The following is an 18699-nucleotide window of genomic DNA, read 5'->3' as shown; positions in this document are numbered from 1 at the left end:
ACAATTATTATGTGTAGCACAACATTATAACTGTTTGAACTCAGACTGAACCTCTATTAAAAGGACAAGAACAGTACTCCTATGTTCATGTCCACTCTAGCAAAGGTTTAAACACATAAGTGTGAACCTTTGCTACGTTGAGTTAATTATACTGTGTGTATATTGTGGATTGATGTTTCCATTCCTTTACGGGTCATTGAAACTAGAGTCCGCAACTGATATGGATTTTTATGCACCGATGCTGATTATTATTAGGGAGTAAAAAAAAAATTGTATATATATATATATTTTAAAATATATACAAACAAATTGCCAATGACTCCTAAGACTAAAACATCCCTGACTAGAGGGAATGGTCAAAACAATATCAACAGCCTACAGCAAAGACAGGATGCCTGTGTCTATTATCAAAAGTTTAGAGGATATTTGCTCTGCAGCCTTGAAGCAGGAGTTTTAGTACCTCGGACAAAAGACTGTGGTTCCCATGAGAGGACATTAGAGGTGATCATCTGGGAGAACAGAACTGAGTCATCATTTTCTCGCCGTCCATAATGACAGACCTCAAGCCTTAAAAAGAGGGGAGGGGAGAGAGGGACGGCGGGAAGGATGAGCTGGATCAGATTCTAGGCTCTCTCATATGCAGCAGGGCATCATCATTCATCATTTTCTACAAAGACCGGAGGGAGCAGAATATATTGCTTCCTCAAAAAACAAATTAGATTGTGAGACACTGACGAAGCTAAATTTGCTGTTGTTCTGTTACAAAACCATGTTTTATCACATTGTATAATTTATCTCCGATACAAAAAAAAAAGAAAGATGTTTTTGTGTGACACTAGATGACAGCAGAACACGCGTTTGCAAATCAATGTTTTGAGTAACTTGCTAGTCACGGTAAAATAAGATGAAAATCTGTGTCACTGTAGATTTAATTGATGCGCAGAAGCTGTTTTTCACACTGAGTCATCTGTGCCGTGTTAGTGTCATTTCCATTTACAAAGACAACAATGAGATGAAATGGAGCAGTTAACTAAAGGTGACAGTCTGTGGAGAGGACAGACACACACATAGACTCTCCTTTATTTACACCAGGAGATCAAGAGCTATGATGGTTTACTGTGTAAATTTAGCATATCTGTACGCTAACATGTGTCTATATGCTAACTTTAGCTTTTTAACTCCAATTACAAAGTACAACTTAAGATGATAGGAATGTGATTAGTTTTGCAGGTATGTGGCCATAATCCGCCGTTTTCAATTTGACCAGAAAATCTAAGTTTAAGGGATTCTCAAAGTGATTGCAATTCATCCTGTAGGGATCATGGACGTCTTCACCGAATTTCATTGCAATTCATCCAATAGTTGTTGAGACATTTTACTCAAAACCACAAGTGGATTTCCCAGTAGACGCCTGTATACCCAATATTAGCCAGTAGGATTTATCATCTGGAAACCGTTCATGTCGGTACAAGAAGATGTTGACATATCTCACTAAAAAGGTAAAAACCTGGAGGAAAAGTCAAAGGATCACAAAGGTCTTTACAGTTCGTCCTCTAGGCACCATGGATATTTGTATTGTATTTCACAGAAAACCATTTAACAGCTGTGGAGATATTTCACTCAAAATCTAAAAAGTCAACCCTTTGGTGGTTCTAAAGAAATAATCATTAGGAGTCATCCTCAGGAGCCCATGAATGTCTGTAGCGTAGTTCATGGTGATTCATCCAAATGGTGAGATATTTCAGTGCGGACCAGAGTGACTGATGGTTTCTGTCTGTCACAGTTTTAAAGCAAACATCTGTTTTCTTTCTCTTTGTGATTCTCCTGTTTTTCCCCTCTCCCCCCGTCCCCTCTGTCCTGTACAGTACGTCCCAATGCCCATTTTCTCCCTCTCCCCTTCCCCAGGGTGTGTTTGATGGACTGATGTTATTATCTCCCCCTCCTTCATCCTCAGTCTTCAAAGAAGGGAGATGACTGTATCTGTCAGGCTTTAGTGTGCTTAAGAGAAGCCCCGAGCGCTGTAGAGCTCCACTCCCAGTCTGAGCCAAGCTAAGAAGGAAAAGAGGGCAAAAGCCGTGTGTGTATTTGACGGACTAGAAAATTGAAAGAGGAAATAGCCATATTCCTCCCTTCATTAGCCGTGTTCTTTACACTGTATTGAGGTAAATCAACCTCTGTACTGTATGTGGCCGCGGTGAGCTGAAAGAGGAAGTTCAAGAAATGCCAAAGAGGGAAATCCAATCTGGACTGTGAACATAGTCACTGTACCTAATGTGTTTGACATTTAAGGTGATTTATATTTGGAAATACTGTTCCTATTTTTCATGCAGCTTATGCATCCGACTGCTTTAAGTGCAATAATGGCAGACACATTTATTATATAGTGATATAAAACCACTATATCACTATAGTGATATAGTGGCATGAAAAAAAGTGACATGAAACTTATTCTAGATTCTACACATTTACCTGACTGAAAAATCAACCTCAGTTTTATTTCATTTTATAAAAAATATAGGTCTGGATTAGAGCTCGACTGATTTTTTTTTTTGTGTTGATGCCGATACTAAAATTTCCGCAATTGATAAATCGGCCAACATATACTGTGTGTATATATAATTTTCTTAAATTTGCCCTTGTGACAAATAATTGTAATAGAGGTTTGATATTTAACTGTAAATACAAAGGACACAAATACAATAGCCTATTTAGAACTTTTTGGAATAAAATGTTAACATACATGCACATCTTCTAGGCATTGTAAACATCTGTGTAATCTTTGTATTGCTTTTTGTATGGATCACTGATTGAATTGTAAACAAATAAAATATATTATTAATTAAAAAATGATTGTCATGGACAACCTACATTATGACACCATTTCTAATTTATTCTGTAAACTTAAAGTTCACATTGGTGTATGTTACAACAAAGTCATTGATACCAATATATCTCATGACGATCTATCTTTATCGAGCAGACGATAAATTTGTCACCATCCAAAAACTCAAGAAGTAAGACAGTGATACTCTGTGGTTTGAACAGACACCACAACTCCTACTGTGTTAAAATACAATAACACACCAACCGATGAGTGTTCCAATCTCAACCACAGGACGCAGGATTAAATCAGCCAGTGGAATTAGTCACTTTTCTTCTCTCATTAGCCACAGAGACACCACAAAGTCGATTAAACCACACACACACACCACACACACACACACACACACACACACACACACACACACACACACACACACACACACACACACACACACACACACACACACACACACACACACACACACACACACACACACACACACTGACTGCTGCTTATTATACTGCATCTTCATCTGACACATTTGTCCACCCTCCCCGTCTCGTTCTCTTCTCAGACATGTACAAGCAAACATTAATTATTCATTTACTTTGCGGGTGGGTATCCACTCCACTTATCTTATGTTCTGAGGCCTGATGTGTGTTGTATTCAGTGTTTAGTTCTTTTTTTCTCAGAAACATCAGATTCTACAACCCTGTCAGGCTGACATTCCACAACATGATTGTTTTCTCTCTGAGCCACTTCCTCCATAATCAGTGTCTCCACGTCAGTTTTTCAGGAGAGCAACAAACAAGTGGTTTATTATGTTCAGTCCGGTCGAGCAGAGCGCTGATACAAACGCACCGCGTCATTCTCATTCTCTGCTTCTGGACGAAATACCAGAACCGCTCCACTGGAATTCTTCACTTCCCAGTGCTGCCTCCCACTTCTTTACATTGTTCTCTGTATATATGTGTTTGAGAACTACTCGCCTCTGTCTCCAGCTCCCACATACTAACATTGTTGTCAAAGTCACATGAGGAGATAGCCTCAAACCAAGCACTTGACTGCACTGAATTAGATTGTAGAAGAATAACGTTCGGGTTTTATGGGTTTTTTATTCCTGTAAATTTGGGTAAAGTTTCCCACCGGTGAAAATCAAGTTCTTTAACATGTTAACATGTCTCCCTTGTTCCTTGTGAATAATAATATAATATAATAATATTTCCACTTTAACACTACAGTAAATAAATGCCAGTCTGAAGGGGTTTGTGATGTCACAAACCAAAGAGACCAATCCTGTCAACTCGTGGGTGGGGCATATCGGTTGCATGTTTGTCAAGTGTAGCCTGCTCTTGCCAAATCTTTCTGGATAACCTACATTAAACTAATGTAGCAGTAAATCTCCACATTCTAGGTCCACAGTCCTTTGCTGATACAACACTGATGAGTCCAGACTCCAGCAGTGATGAAGTCTCTCCAATTGATGATTACATTACATAAACTGACAAGTGCAATTTTCCAGCACAGAAATTCACTCTCTCCCGCTGCTTCCCACCTCAGCGTGGTCCCACTTCATTTAGCGACAACAGGAGGCAACAAAGTGAAGCTCATCACTTCTCTGCCCGGGTCTGTGTTTTAAGTTAAAAATAATAAATACATAAGGGCCATCATGCCGAGGTGGTTTGGCTAATAGGACAATACAGCAGACGGTTTGTCTATTCTCAAGTCCGCACACAGCCGTATAACTAAAAGCTTCTCATTCCACTGAGAGCTGTATCAGTAAAAGGCTGCTGCCATCTCCACCCACAGCTCCACATATTAAATGCTGGTTCCTTCACAGAACATCAAAGCTTTCTGATTCAACCATCAAACTTTATGGAGCTCATACTCAGACACTGATTTACAGAGGGAACCGTTCTGTCTTAACTATCTTCAGCTTCTTTGCCGTTTCAAGCCTAGAAAGAGACAATATGCATATTTAATGATCTACCAGGTATTAATTATTTAGCATTCAGTGGATTTACTGCTCCCTGGACAAAAGTTAATGGCCTGAGTTGCTATTTCCACCCGGCCAATAGACACACTGTGGGCTGGTGTAGATACACACTGTGAGGTGTGACCGGATGAGTGGACCTGGACTTTGAGTCAGAGGGTTTAACTTTACCTGCAGCTTTTATTGTTCCAACAGGACCAAACAAAGACGTCTGAGAGAGACGGTGTGAGTCAGAAGTTTGAAACCCAGTGTGCGGCAGCAGCAGTGATGACATACAGCTCATGCAGACAGAAAAGTCATAGCACCCGATTGCTACGATGTCCATCTATTATAAAAGTTTTCCGTGATGCACATAATTTAAAAAATAAGGTTTAGAAACATAGATTATCGTTTATCCTTCATAAGTTTTCTTCAGTTTTACCATGATGATCTGTACATCATGGGTGCAACTGCAAACATGAACGGCTTGCTTACACCTAGAAGGTTATGTTTACATCTGTATTTGTTGGCTTGTTTGTTGGTTAGCAGGCTTATACAAAAACTGCAGAGCAGATTTCCATGACTCTTGGTGGAAGGATGTGGTAAGCAGATCAGGGGGGATTTTTCCACTTTCTTTAACATTACGAGACAGGGTGTCAACATTTTCATTAATTTCTCAGAGAATAGTTCATAGATCTTGATGAAATAAATCAGGCATATTTAGGGGTCGGATATTCATGAGTTCGTGCTGTTGGGCCCTGGCAGAGGAATGCACTCTACTCAGTACCCTTCTAGTTCAGTAGTACTTCCAATAAAGGCAATAAAGTGTATCGATACAATAACAGTGTAACTTACTGAATCCATGTCTCTTATTTTGACATTTAAGTCTGATTTATCAAACTTGAGTCATTCAGATCTTGTGACTTCGACACACATACAGCACACTTTTTTTCAAGTGTTTCTAAAATTAAAGCACAGAGCAAAAAAGAAAGGTTTCAAAAGGAATCATGGAATCTCAAATTTGAAATTGTATCTACATTTTTGACTCATTCAGCAGCCGAAAACACTCGTGATGTTCTTTCTGCAATGGAAATGAAACGTTGTTTTGAAAGGTTTTGTCTCATTATGTTGCTGATCGATGAATCTCTGACCAACCAACTGTTATTTGTCTTTTTCTAACCATTCTGATGAAATTATTTACTTTAGATTAATACCTTCCAAATAATGTGTCAGAGGGGGAAGTGACAGTTTGCTTCAATGCTGTCTTTGTACAGACAGAGGGTTTGTAAATAATCTACAAAAGCTGGAGAACCTGTTGGATTTTTTTTATTAACTTTTAAGGTTTCATGTTACTGCTACAGGAGAGTTGTAAGTTAACTTATTTCCTGATCCCTGAAAAAGGCCTTTTCTGAAAGTCATGAAAGTCGGTGTAAAGCCATAAAGACAGATGCTTCCATTTATAGTTGCTGTTCCCTCAGCTGACCCAACTCAAACCAACAGACAGGAGATGTTCAGGGTGATGTTAGCATTGTTTCTACTGATCTCTCACTTTGATTTGAGGGAAATTACCGAAATACAGAAATCAAAGTATAACTGCACCTTAAAAATTTTTTTTAAAAGTGACGGTGCAGTGCAGAGATGTTCACTGTGAGCATTAAAAAGAAAGAATGTCTTTCAAGTGCTAATGACGAGAGAGGTTCTGACATTCTTTAGTGAAAACTGTACATTTCAAGAGCAGAGGAAAGGAAAGAGAAAGATTTTACTCCCGTTAATGAGGAAGTAACTTGAGAGAAGCAGGAGTTGACTCACCAACACTCTGTTCTCCGTCTTGTCCGCTTTGATCTCCAGTTTGACTCTCCTCCTCAGCGACAGCTTCACCTTCCTCCCCAACGCATCCCTCACGCTCTCTGCACGGAGGAGAAGAAAGGCAAAAATCAAAAAAAGAAATATTTTACAGATCTGAGCATTGGATCCAAATGCATTTTTGACAGCAGTTCATTTAAGAAAAAACTAAAACATAATTCCATTTAACAGAAGGGGCAACTTTTCTTTCAAGTGATTCATCGTGCATGCCATGAGACGTCTCTTTACTTCGGCAGCTCTTTTCCACAAAGTCCTAACATAGACCTGATTTAAATCAAAAGCTCAAGTTGAGTCAGAATTTCAACATTTCGACTTCCTCAGCAGAGAACAGATCAGTGCACTTCTGCCTCAGGGGGAATAATTTCCCATTTCCTCTTATTAGAAATAACACACTTATGTATTCAATAAAAGATTTATCAAACCCAACTGCAACACACAAGGGGAGGAAACGTAAAATTGCCAATCATGAGTTTCTTCTGATTGAGACGTGAAACTGTCTCCAGTATTTCTGAACCAATACACTCACTAAAGCTGGGCATACAGTTCATGTGACTTTAGCGATGTTGTTTGCTAACAATACTAGCTATGCATGAGGCTGCAAGATTGGACATCGATCACAATGACAAAATAACTGTCCTGTAAGAGCGCCTTCCACTACCTCTTTTTTTTAAGGGGAAAAAAAGGGAGAAGAGTTTGGGGGATCAACTTGTGACTATGCTTCAACTGTGCGACAGTTCAAAAATTCATCTGATTCGTCCGACTGGCAGCCTGAGCATCAGATCGCTCCTCGCTCCTCTGTACACTGCATAATAAATGGCGCAGGAAGAAGCTGAAATTCGGTCAGACTCTAAAATGAGTCGTGTGTCACAGAGTGTGCCCAGCTTTACACAGTCAGAGAAAGTAGAACATTTAAAACACACGAGCATAAACGTCCTTGGTTAAGCGATCATCCATCATAGTGATGACACCGTTTGATTGACACTATATTAGTCGACAGCGATTTTGATCATTGATGAATCCTATCATTTGAGGATTTGTTGCTTTCTCTGAGATTTTTTTCCATTGCACATTAAACATATATTTGGCTTTTGAAGATGTCAGGATGCAGGATGGTTCTCTCTCGACTGAGATATCCAAGTGTATTGGATGGATTATCATGCCATGATACAAACATTCATTGTCCCCAGACTATGAATCCTATTGATTTTGGTGATTCCCTGACTTCCTATAGCGCCATCATAAGCAACAGCTAGCTACTGGTTAAAAATTAATGAAAATTAATGGCATTCCCAATAGCTTCAGATAGGCTAATCGGTAAATGCTGACACACTATAAGTGAGATAACATGGAACATTACAGTATTCCTCCTTTACACTATGCTAGCATTGTCATTAGTGCATGCTAGCAAGCTGGTGTCAGCATTAAGCTCAAAGCATTGTGCTTAAGTAGCAGAGCTGCAAGCATGGCTGCAAACTTTTGCTCTTTTGTTCACTATTTTCTTAAATTAATTTGATAAATAATGAATTTAAAGTATCCTTTACATTAATTCATCAAATAACAGATAGTTAAATCATAAACATAAATATGTGTGTATTCGGATAAGCTACAGAGTGAGATGAGCATTATGCTGAGTGTGTGTTCCGCTGCTCAGATTGATTGTTCACACCCATCAGAAGCGCCCGTGGCTTAGGGAGCAGAACTGGGTCAGCCGCCTCTCCACGCGCCTCGCTCACCCACCACAGCAGCTGATATCGTCCGTGTGCACATGTGCCTGAGACAGAGCGTCATTCTGTGTGTGCGCATCTGTGCTGGCACGCGTGGATCCTCACCCACGGGCTTCCTCGAGCCGTCGTCAGATCAAAGCGAAACTAATAATTAGGGAAAGTGCTAAATTGTTCATCTGCCAGCCTTGAGCTCGCTAAAAGACACTGGGATGAAAATGTGCAGCGTTTCCTACTGCAGCATTTCTAAAAACTCCAGATCACACACTCAATAACTTACAGAGATGTCTCTGGTGGGCCTCGACGCCAAATGAGACCTGGTGGGTTTTAATGAGCCCGGGCAATTCTTGGTCCCAGACAGGAAAAGTTCCTGACAGAATCTCATACATCTCTTTTTTTTTTACTAATTCAGTTCCTCTGCTTATTCATTAAAACTGGGACAGGAGCAGACGTTTTGTTAGCCGGCGGCCCTGGGGTTCATATTCAGCTGTGGAGGCATTTTGCAGGAGGTCACACCAGGTAGCATTTCAGTTGGGATTTGTTTATAACACGAGGAAGCAGGAGACCTATGGCCTTGTAAAAGCTTAAATAAACAACTCACAAGCCCATAAAGTCACTTTCGAGTTTATGGAGGTTTGCATGTTGAGGATGTCACAGGATAGATTCCTGGATATTAAATGTCACTGCGGCAGCGTGTTCATGGCGAAGGTTTCTCCAGCTGTAACTCATTTCTCACACAAAGCTTTTTTGAAAAATGTTGAGCGCACAAATACAGTCACTGAATACTTGCACCTCAGTGCTCCATATCAGTTCCTGGAAATCAGATAATATCTCCAGATATTCCCACTGTGGATCATTGGTCAGTTGGAAAAAGGGTAAATCCTAAATTAATTTCATTAACACCAAAAATAAAATACACTTTTCATAAAAGGCTGATCTTCCTCCTGCAGCATTGTGCTGAAATTCCTGCCAACACCATCACCATCATGATGTATCATGATGGTGAATCACCAGCAGCAGTGTATGTTTCATACAATAGCTGGTTATGTACTCATCCAGACAACACCACATGACAATAGGATCATGCCAAAACAAAGTCCTAATGTTAAGTGTGCAGTGTTGAGCAAATGAGCCAGCGGCAGTAAGGGAAATTCTTCAAGACGGGGGATAAAGGTAGAGAACCTTGCTCACTAAAGGTGATATATTAGATTAATATATAGATTAACTTTATCATTTGTAATAGAGATAATGCAATCATCTTCACAAAGTTCCCTGGACGCCATGATTAACCGGGCGGTTTGTACATAGCTATAAAAAAGGAGATCTGTGCTTTTCAGAGGACAAAAGACAGAACGTTTTTACCACATTAACCTATCAACTCCCAGTCATTTTAAATTCTAATTAATCCCCAAAATGTCTAATGATACCAAATATGTCAGGATGGATTCAATCGAAATGTGTAGAAAGGATAGAGATTATTTCAGCAAACACTGCACGGTTGGGAAAAGCTGAGACCAATGCTGTTTGATATGGTGGAATAAGATGAATTCAATCAGACCCACAGCTACTTAAGAAATAAAGGCTAAGAGTATGAGCATGATGTGAACCACATGAAGGTGGTGGAATTCCCACATCAAACAGACACACGGCTTTCAGTTCCTAATCCCAACTGTAAGAAGAGTTCAAACAACTTGGATGGATGAAATTAAGTGACTCCTTGAATGAAACAGTCAAGGACTCTGTAGGGAACCGCCTGAACCAAGTGACTGCATGACCAAGCAACATTTTTCCTTTAAGCCTCGTCCGCACGCAACATGCACCGTCTTTAAGAAACCTAAGCAAAGGAACATACTGGCTGAGACGAAGACGGAGACATGGAGCTTGTGCTTGTCCAACATTGCACTGAGGTGTCATAAACTGAGCTATAATGCCAAACAAAGAGAGTGGGAGCTACAGCCACACAGCTTTAGTCCACAACCAGTGCAAATACAGTGAGTCAGGAGAAACGCTGCAGACTCCAGGGGGAGAGTCTTCAGGACCAGAGGTGACCGGGCCTGTTCTGTCAGCGCTCCCACCCTGTGGAAACACTCTCCCTGGGGGGATCAAACTCCTGGTCCTCTTTTAAATTTAACATTTTTATAGGTGTGCTTTCTCCAATTTCTGATCTCAACATCTAGTTAAATCATTTTATAATGTTCTATTTGGTCTTGTTTTTACTCCTTTCTCATCTGTAACATTTTGCATTTCTTTGTCTGTGCTCTCTTGCTGTGTGACCCTCAAATTACTTTTAAATCGTTTCTTATTGTTTATTTTCCTACTGTTTGCCTTCAATTATTAACTGTTAACTAGTAAAGCACCCTGAGATTTGAAAGGTACAATAGAAATACAGTTTTTTATTATTATTATTATTACAGGCATGTTAAAACTCCAGGTTATAGAGAGTTGAGAGTGCACTGTGGTTAATGGGGGTGTAATCCTGCACGTTATGTGCTCGGGCATGAACAAGCTGACCACTCATGTCTAAAGAATTTGGCTTGTGCTGAACACATGCACTTCACCTTGATTATCGTGAACAGATTTATACTGTATAACTCATCTTCACCATGATACGAAGTAATACACGTTGTGAGGAACCGCACAGCAGGGATGGGGATAATAAACATCACAATGGAAACGGCCCTAAAGTGGATTTTAGTGGCATCATTCAGACAATAACACCAGTGTTGTGTCTCAGCGCGATGCATGTGGCTCTATCGCGCTAACAGAATACACTACATGGATCAAATGTGGTCAGGATAAACTTGCAGCTCCTGCAGACAGTGAGATCCTGTGCGTACAATGACAGAGAGAGAGAATCAGTGATTGTTCCCTGTCTGGACACATGGCCACGAAGCGTCTCTTACCCAGCAGCTCTTTGGGGACCTCTGACACCTCCTCGCTCATGTTGGCCGCAGATATGAACGTCCGGAGGCACGAGTTCAGTCCGGAGCCTCAAATAAGGAGGGACGCGAGAGAGAGATAGAGAGAGACAGAAGGGAACAAGAGGGAGAGGAGTCAGGTGGTGCCTGCTCCTGCTCCTGCTCCTCCACCACCACCGCTGCTGCTGCCGCTGCCGGTGCGTCTCTCCCGGTTACATGCTCCTCTCCTCCGCCGCCCCTTCTACCTCTTCTCCCCGCGGTGTCCGGACGATGTATCCGCGGTTCTCCGGGCGCATCTCCCGTCGGTTGGATCGGGTTCAGACGGGGTCTACAGGAGACAACGCGGCGCTAGAGTCTTCTCAGTGGCAATCATGCCGAGGACCAGCGCTACCGCCGCTCACGCACATCCTCTGTGGCCGTAAAGCTGTCGGTGGTTCAGCAGCAGCCAATGGTGGGAACCGGCGGGGCCCCTCCCTCTCTCTCTCTCTCTCTCTCTCTCTCTCTCTCTCTCTCTCCCTCTCTCTCTCCCCGCTCGGTGATGCGACAGTGACGGGAGACGATGCTGCGCCGGGGCGGTGTGGCGTGGCAGCAGGGGAGGAGGGGAGGAGGGGAGGGGGGGCGGTGTCAGCTACATTATTAATGAGCAGCCCCGCTACACGGCGTCCAAGCTGGGGACCAGGGGGGTGGGAGGGGGGCACGTGGTCCCATTCAAACACAGTATGTGCGTAAAAATATCCCCAAGATCCCTAATAGATGATGTAGCCGTGATTATACAGCAAACAACACAGGCCTGCTGTGCCTGCACTCCATCATGATGTCACTGTGAAGTCACAACTAAGAGCATAGGCTTTAAGGGATGGTTCACCCAAAAAATGAAAGTTCTCTCATCATCTACTCACCACTGTGCCGATGGAGGGATGGGTCAAGTGTTTGAGTCCGCAAAACACTTAAACAGTTAAACAGTAAACAGGGTAAACAGTTTTGCAGCCAAATCCAATACAGTTAAAGTTACTGGCGACCACTTCTTCAGACGTAAAAAATGAAATGCCTCCATACTGCTCCTGTGGTGTCATCCAAGTGTCCATTAGCTCAAAATGGCGTCATATACGCCATGTTTTTTAAATGTCCGTGGTTTTCGTCAACCCGGGTCCTTGTTCACTTTCACATGCTCACACCACACAAGCTCGCGCCCCCATGCTTTCGCCCAAGGGGCACGTGATGATATGAGCGATACTCAGCAGTACCTGCAGCTATGCAGCGATGCTACCAGAACTTATCGCGAGTTCTCGCTGATCTCGACTCGCACACCCACACGTGAGCGCGGCTCCGGAGGAGGATAACAGAGGACATTTAGACTAACAACATGGTGTAAATGACGCCGCTTCGAGTTGAATTTGAATGTCGGCGCTTACGGACACTTGGACACCACAGGAGCAGTATGGAGGCATTTAAAGTTTTTTTCTGTTGTTTTCGTACGTTTGAAGAAGTGGTCGCCAGTTACTTCAATTGTATTTGTTTGGCTGCAACACTGTTTACCCCTGAGACTCCACACGTGTCTTGTGGACTCTTCATCACCCCTCCATCAACATAGTGGTGAGTAGAGAATGAGTGAATTTTCGTTTTTGGGTGAACTATCCGTTTAATATCACTCAGGAAATATCATGGGATTTTTACCAACACAACTTATGTCAAAGAGTTCAAAGAGGTCTACTCTTTTAATATTCAAAAATTAAAGAATAACCAAAACTTTAAATAAATAGCAGTAACCGTAGGCCTTCTGCTGCACGAGTAGAAATACACTGCAACTGGTGGAAAACATGGTCAACAAAGTAATTTTCTTATAACAAATGAGTGAATGGTTATTATTTTACTTTGATTGCAGTCCTTTCAAAGTATGACACACCTGGCCATGGATTTACTTGGAATTCTGTACAAAATACACACTTCCTGTATTGAGCAGTGCTTTTATTGTGGAATGATGGATGGTCCCAACAGGTATACGGTCACAGAGTCAGTGAGAAACAGGTTTTGATGCATGAAAAAGGTCATTTTGATGATTAGAAAACACTGTGTTTGTAAATTAACTATTTTGAATATGTTAAAATATGTCTACAATGACCAGCGGTAAAGATGGAGGAGGGCGACACCCAGTGGTCATTTGGTTAAATTACAGCCAGGCTTGGTTAATCTGATACAATTTTTTACACACATTTCTATAGTAAAAATTGTTTATTTTAGTCCTACATTGTTGGAAACACTCAGACATGCTATTAAATGTCGTTCAAAATATTAGCAAATTTCGCATTTACTTGTAAAGTTCTCCCAAGTTTGGACTTTTTCTTCCAATATAAATCTGATTGAGATTTGACCGAGACACAAATGTAACAGAGGGCAAATCAGAATGTTGGTTTACAAGTATTCTTTTTCAACATTTCGATGTTTGCAGCCTTGATGCAATATTCAAATTCATCTGTAGATGTAAGTACATCCATATCCAATCAATGGAAACAGTCCATCATCATGCTTTTCATGTATCTGTCATCTATTCCTCACTGATTTCTACGAAACATCACTAGGTCAACGTGGCAATGCATACACTCTCACAGGCAAATAAACAATGTGGTAAATACTTTTCAAGTGCTTTTCAAATAGGCAAAAAATTCAGCTGTATCACACTGAGGTATGTGGCTTTTAATTAGTCTCAAGGCCTGTAGGCCAAAATGTCATACTCCTACATATACCATGGGCTGTCAGTCTAATAGATTTAAGCTACAGCTTGGACTCTGCTGCTGGATCTCCATGAGTCTCTTCTCCAGTTTTTCTGCTATGTTTTTGAGGTGTGAGGCCTTCAGCATCTGTGGCAGTTTTCTCAGCTGCTCCTCTGGAGCCTGGGCCAGCCACACTGTGATCAGATGCATGAGAGGGCCTCTCTGTCTGGGGGCCGAACTGTTGATGTACCTGTGAGATGGAGATGTCGGTTTAGTGGGTGAACAGAGGCAAGAGAAGAAGGGAGAGAAACACGCATAGACTCACCTGGTGACAAATCTCCTCATCTTTACCACACGCATCCTGTGCATTGAGAAGAAGTCTGAGAGGACGGTCCTGAGTGTCTCACCTGTGAGACACGTTTGTATCATGTGAGTAGGAAATTCAGTTTACGTTGGGGCAGTTAAAAAACAACCAGCAAAATTCGCACAAACTACACACCTCCATTTGCAAGCTCCTCGCAGGTGCCACACACCGAGTCGTGGTAAACTGAGCCGGGAAGCAGCACAATCTGTCCAATTGCACATTCCTGATGCCTTACGCACGTTTCCAGAGCAGAAGACGAGTTGGAGAAGTAGCCATCGGAACACTGTTCACAAACAGTGTTCTTCTGCAACGTACCTGAAATAAGACACAGAGCATTTTGGGTTCACTCACATGTTTCAAGCTGCCACTGTGGCTGCAAAGAGCCCAAATGATCACATGTACTTCTAGCAGAGATTCTGTGCACTTTGTGAATTTCTACTTTATCCTTAAACTCTATTGTTTTGGTCTGCTAAGCCTTTAAAATATTGAGTAACTGATGCATTGATTATTGGAGTATCCTCAGCTATTTCTTTACTTCTACAGATTTACAAATGTGGACAAGAACATGATGAACGTGCCCTTTTGCCCCCCTGACTAAATATGTGCCCTTTTATCTAACACTTTTTAAAATGTCTTTTTCAGAATTTATATCTACGTTTTTAAATCTGGCCCCTGATGGCAACAATTCTCAATTTAAAATGTGTTACAATGCCCAACAACTGCATTTGATCTCTAATTCTGCAATACCATACAAGACTGTATATAGGCTACTATATGTACTCACTATATACAAATGTAGAAATAGTGGAATCAAGACTTTATTCTCTGTGTGACATAATCATTTCCAGTGATCTGAATTGAGTATTAAACATCCTATTGTGTGAACGTGTAATCAAAAGATCTACTACTGTATGAAACTTTTACTTGAGCACCTGCCATGCAAATACAGAAACGCGCTGCAAATAGCAAAGACAATGTTTCCAGGGGACCCAAAAAAGTGATGACGCTGGCTGTGGTTCAATGCTTTGTGACGTCATTGAAGTCTGTTACTCGTCAGTGGTGATGGAACTTCACAAAGCATTGACCTACAGACGGGTTCATCACTTTTGTTGTTGTCGTTTTCGCAGTTTGCAGCGCGTTTCTGCGTTAGGCTTGTGCTGTGACTTTTTGCAGCGCAAGTGTCGTCAATTGGTCAAGTTCTTAATATTGCAGTGCGTTGAGCTCTCTTGGCCGCCGTAGTGATCTTACCCTGGGTTTGCACGCCATCCCCGGGCTCGCACTCCGAGTGTCGCACACAGAAGTCGCTGGCCCAGTAGAAGCCCTCCTTGCACCGACACACCCGGTTGCTGAGCGCCGAGCACTCGGTCTCCACCTCCTGGTTGGCGGTGCAGAAGCTGTCGCAGTACAGACACCGGGACAGGTGGTTCCATAGCTCGGTGAAGTGCTCCCTCCGGCACGCCGCGCACTGGGTGGCCGTGGAGGCGGTGCAGTGCGCGGTCATGTGGGTGCCTGGTGGACACCGGTCACACGTCAGGTCCTCCCCGGTCCGAGGGCTCCGGAACTGGAAGGTGCGGAGAGGATCGACCGCGGGGACGGCGGAGAGAACCCCGGAGAGCAGGAGGAGCTGTAAGAAGAGCTGAGGAGAGGACCATGGTTACTACTACTGCATGTATTAGACTACTAGTATACTACTACTGCCACTACTACTACTACTACTACTAGTACTTCTACTACCATGGTCACTGCTACTGCAGGTATTACAATTTATACTACTACTACTAGTATACTACTACTGCCACTACTACTACTTCTACTAGTACTTCTGCTACCATGGTCACTGCTACTGCAGGTATTAAACTACTTATGCTACTACTACTACTACTACTACTAGTATACTACTACTACTACTTCTACTACCATGGTCACTGCCACTGCAGGTATTAAAACTTGTACTACAACTACTAGTATACCACTACTGCCACTACTACTACTACTACTTCTACTACCATGGTCACTGCTGCTGCAGGTATTAAAATTTATACTACTACTACTAGTATACTGCTACTGCTACTACTTCTACTACTACTACTACTACTACTACTACTACAACCACAAGATTTAAATAAATACAATGGGCCTTTAAAGGTCCCGTGTGTAAGATTTAGGTGAAAGGGATCTACCGGCAGAAATTGAATATAGAATAATCCTAGTGATATATTCACTAGTGTGTAATCTTCTAAAATAATTGTACAAATTGTAGTTTTCTTTACCCTAGAATGGGCCCTTTATATTTAAATACTTTATATTTACATACACGGGTCCTCAGGCACCACCATGTTTTTTACAGTAGCCCAGACTGGACAAACTAAACACCTTTTGAGTTTTTATGACAACTGAAGGCTACCACAGGTTCATGTTTGGAAGGAGAGGGTGAGGTGAGGGGTCACTAAATTCTACACACTGAACCTTTAAATGCACCCCAGTATAATTAACTGTGGGGCTGATTATAGGAGAAACACATTTACTAATCTAGTATCAAGTCATTCCAGTCAGTAACTATATCTTTCACGGCAGTTACAGGTAAATCACAGCAATATGATGCAAACAATTTTTTTTGTCAATTTAGTAGAAATTCCCCATAGATCTTTATCACTGTATGATTATTGTACTACCTATGGCAGACAGACTTTACTTACAAATGGTGTTCCCGCTGTTTACAATTGTTATCACACATAAGTTTTCACACATTTTTTTCATTCACACATTTACCTCCCAAATAACTGTCCAGTGTCCACCAGGGACCTAAATATTTATTTTGGACTTATTATTATTATTTATATTATTATTATTTATAATATTATTATTAGACTGTAATTCCAACTGCCCTTGATTAATATAGTGAAGTTTTAGTCCATTTAACATTAGGTAATTTAGTAAATTTACAATAAAAAAACAAACAGATTCTCTATTATCTTTCTGATTATAAATCCCATAAAAATGTAATTCAAAATAGTTTTCAGTAGTTTGACTGCCTCTAAATTTGATGTTTCTTTTGATTAAACATCCATCAAAGCATCACTAATCCTCACGTCTGTGTCTGTGCAGGATTCGATAATTTCTAACTTAATCACATGAAACTTATAGAGAACACTCACCATGCTGATAATGTTGTGACTCCAGTTGAAGAGGGTTTGGTAGTAGAAGCAGGTTCTTTCTTATAGTGAACATACAGGAACTGCCTTCTGCGTAGGCGTCCAGTTGTAAACTGCAATTCAAAAAGGTCAATACCTTCTAACTTCCACTTCCATATAGGGAGAGGCTTCGATTCGGAGTAGAAAATAAATTACTAATCAAAGAGCTTCTAGGAAGTATTAAGGCAAGAGTTGCGTCAAACCAGGAGATCAGTTATTTAGATTCAAAGCCATTAAATGACATTTAATTAAGCCGTTTACAGTTCCCCCTGTCTGTATAGAAGAAGCTGATGTTTCCACTTGGCACAGTTTCTCATTTACTGGAATTTAATCTGAGTTCAGCAGCTTTGATGCCCTGGGTGTTTCAGGATCTAATATGCAAGTCAAGTAAATGCAACACCTGTTCATTTACAAGTAAAGAGAATAACATTTTGAAGAAAACCTAGTAGACTTGTTTCTTTTTACATTTCTATTTGTGTTTTCTCTGTTTAAGAATGATACTTTTATGCTTTAATAAATGAAAAGATACTACAACTTAAAACATCATTGTTTGGTTTAAGCACAATAGTTTTCAGTTTATGTTAATCCATAGCGATCTTCCATGCTGCAGTCATTTTATAACACCCATGACCCCAGAGGTTATGAAACAGCTGAAGGAATCTCAAGGAAATGCCTGCTTTTGCACAACCTCTTGAAAAAGACATTTAAGAATTTCCATTCAATCTCTCTTTATCGTCATTTGTATGGAGATGTGGATCATTGTTATTTTTCAAAAGGTTGACATTTGAGAAAAAAAGCAAAATAAGCAAGTGTGTTTCAATCAGCCAATAAGTAAAATATTTTCTGTGTGAAAAAAAAAACCTAAGTGGTGAGTCGCTCAGTAGTACATGTACAGTATGACAGTGTGCTGATAAGGGGAAATGAGTCAAATCAGTGACTAAGTTTTGCTCATCTCCTGTTTCTGCAGAATATAAGAACATATCATCATGTCAGGGTGACATTAATTCACATCATGTCTAAAAAAAATGAGTTTTTTGTATAAGTACATTCTTATGATGAATACAAAAATATATAAAAATAATGATGATAATAAATTCTCAAAAGCACCTTGTGCTTAATTTGCTCCATCCTAACAGAA

At 41.0% G+C, this 18699-nt stretch overlaps 2 protein-coding genes across 5 annotated transcripts in view; both read right to left on the bottom strand.

Moving 5' to 3' along the window:
* The window catches only part of LOC118113864 (F-actin-uncapping protein LRRC16A), a 68340-nt gene extending 56556 nt beyond the window's left edge, over nucleotides 1-11784 (bottom strand). For 3 of the 4 annotated variants that reach the window (XM_035163909.2, XM_035163908.2, XM_035163910.2), the window contains exons 1-2: nucleotides 11284-11783; nucleotides 6606-6703 (exon numbers count right to left, since the gene is read on the bottom strand). In XM_035163909.2, coding sequence (XP_035019800.2) covers nucleotides 6606-6703; nucleotides 11284-11323 — 138 coding nt within the window. In that variant the 5' untranslated portion in view covers nucleotides 11324-11783. Of the gene's footprint in view, nucleotides 1-6605; nucleotides 6704-11283 lie in introns of all 4 variants that reach the window. The other variant, XM_035163907.2, reaches the window with a different exon arrangement.
* A 1464-nt stretch (nucleotides 11785-13248) lies between these two features.
* On the bottom strand, nucleotides 13249-17628 carry LOC118114253 (tumor necrosis factor receptor superfamily member 6B). The gene is made up of 5 exons (XM_035164592.2): nucleotides 17526-17628; nucleotides 15619-16006; nucleotides 14506-14685; nucleotides 14332-14413; nucleotides 13249-14256 (listed from the first exon to the last, which is right to left on the bottom strand). Exons 1-5 carry the CDS (start codon nucleotides 17526-17528, stop codon nucleotides 14049-14051), a joined length of 861 nt encoding a protein of 286 aa, XP_035020483.1. The 5' UTR covers nucleotides 17529-17628; the 3' UTR covers nucleotides 13249-14048.
* Between the last annotated feature and the right edge of the window lie 1071 nt (nucleotides 17629-18699).

The sequence above is a fragment of the Hippoglossus stenolepis genome, chromosome 8, assembly GCF_022539355.2.
Source record: "Hippoglossus stenolepis isolate QCI-W04-F060 chromosome 8, HSTE1.2, whole genome shotgun sequence".
Taxonomy (NCBI): domain Eukaryota; kingdom Metazoa; phylum Chordata; class Actinopteri; order Pleuronectiformes; family Pleuronectidae; genus Hippoglossus; species Hippoglossus stenolepis.
The sequence above is the reverse complement of the archived record's forward strand: the minus strand, read 5'-3'. Positions and strand labels throughout refer to the sequence as shown.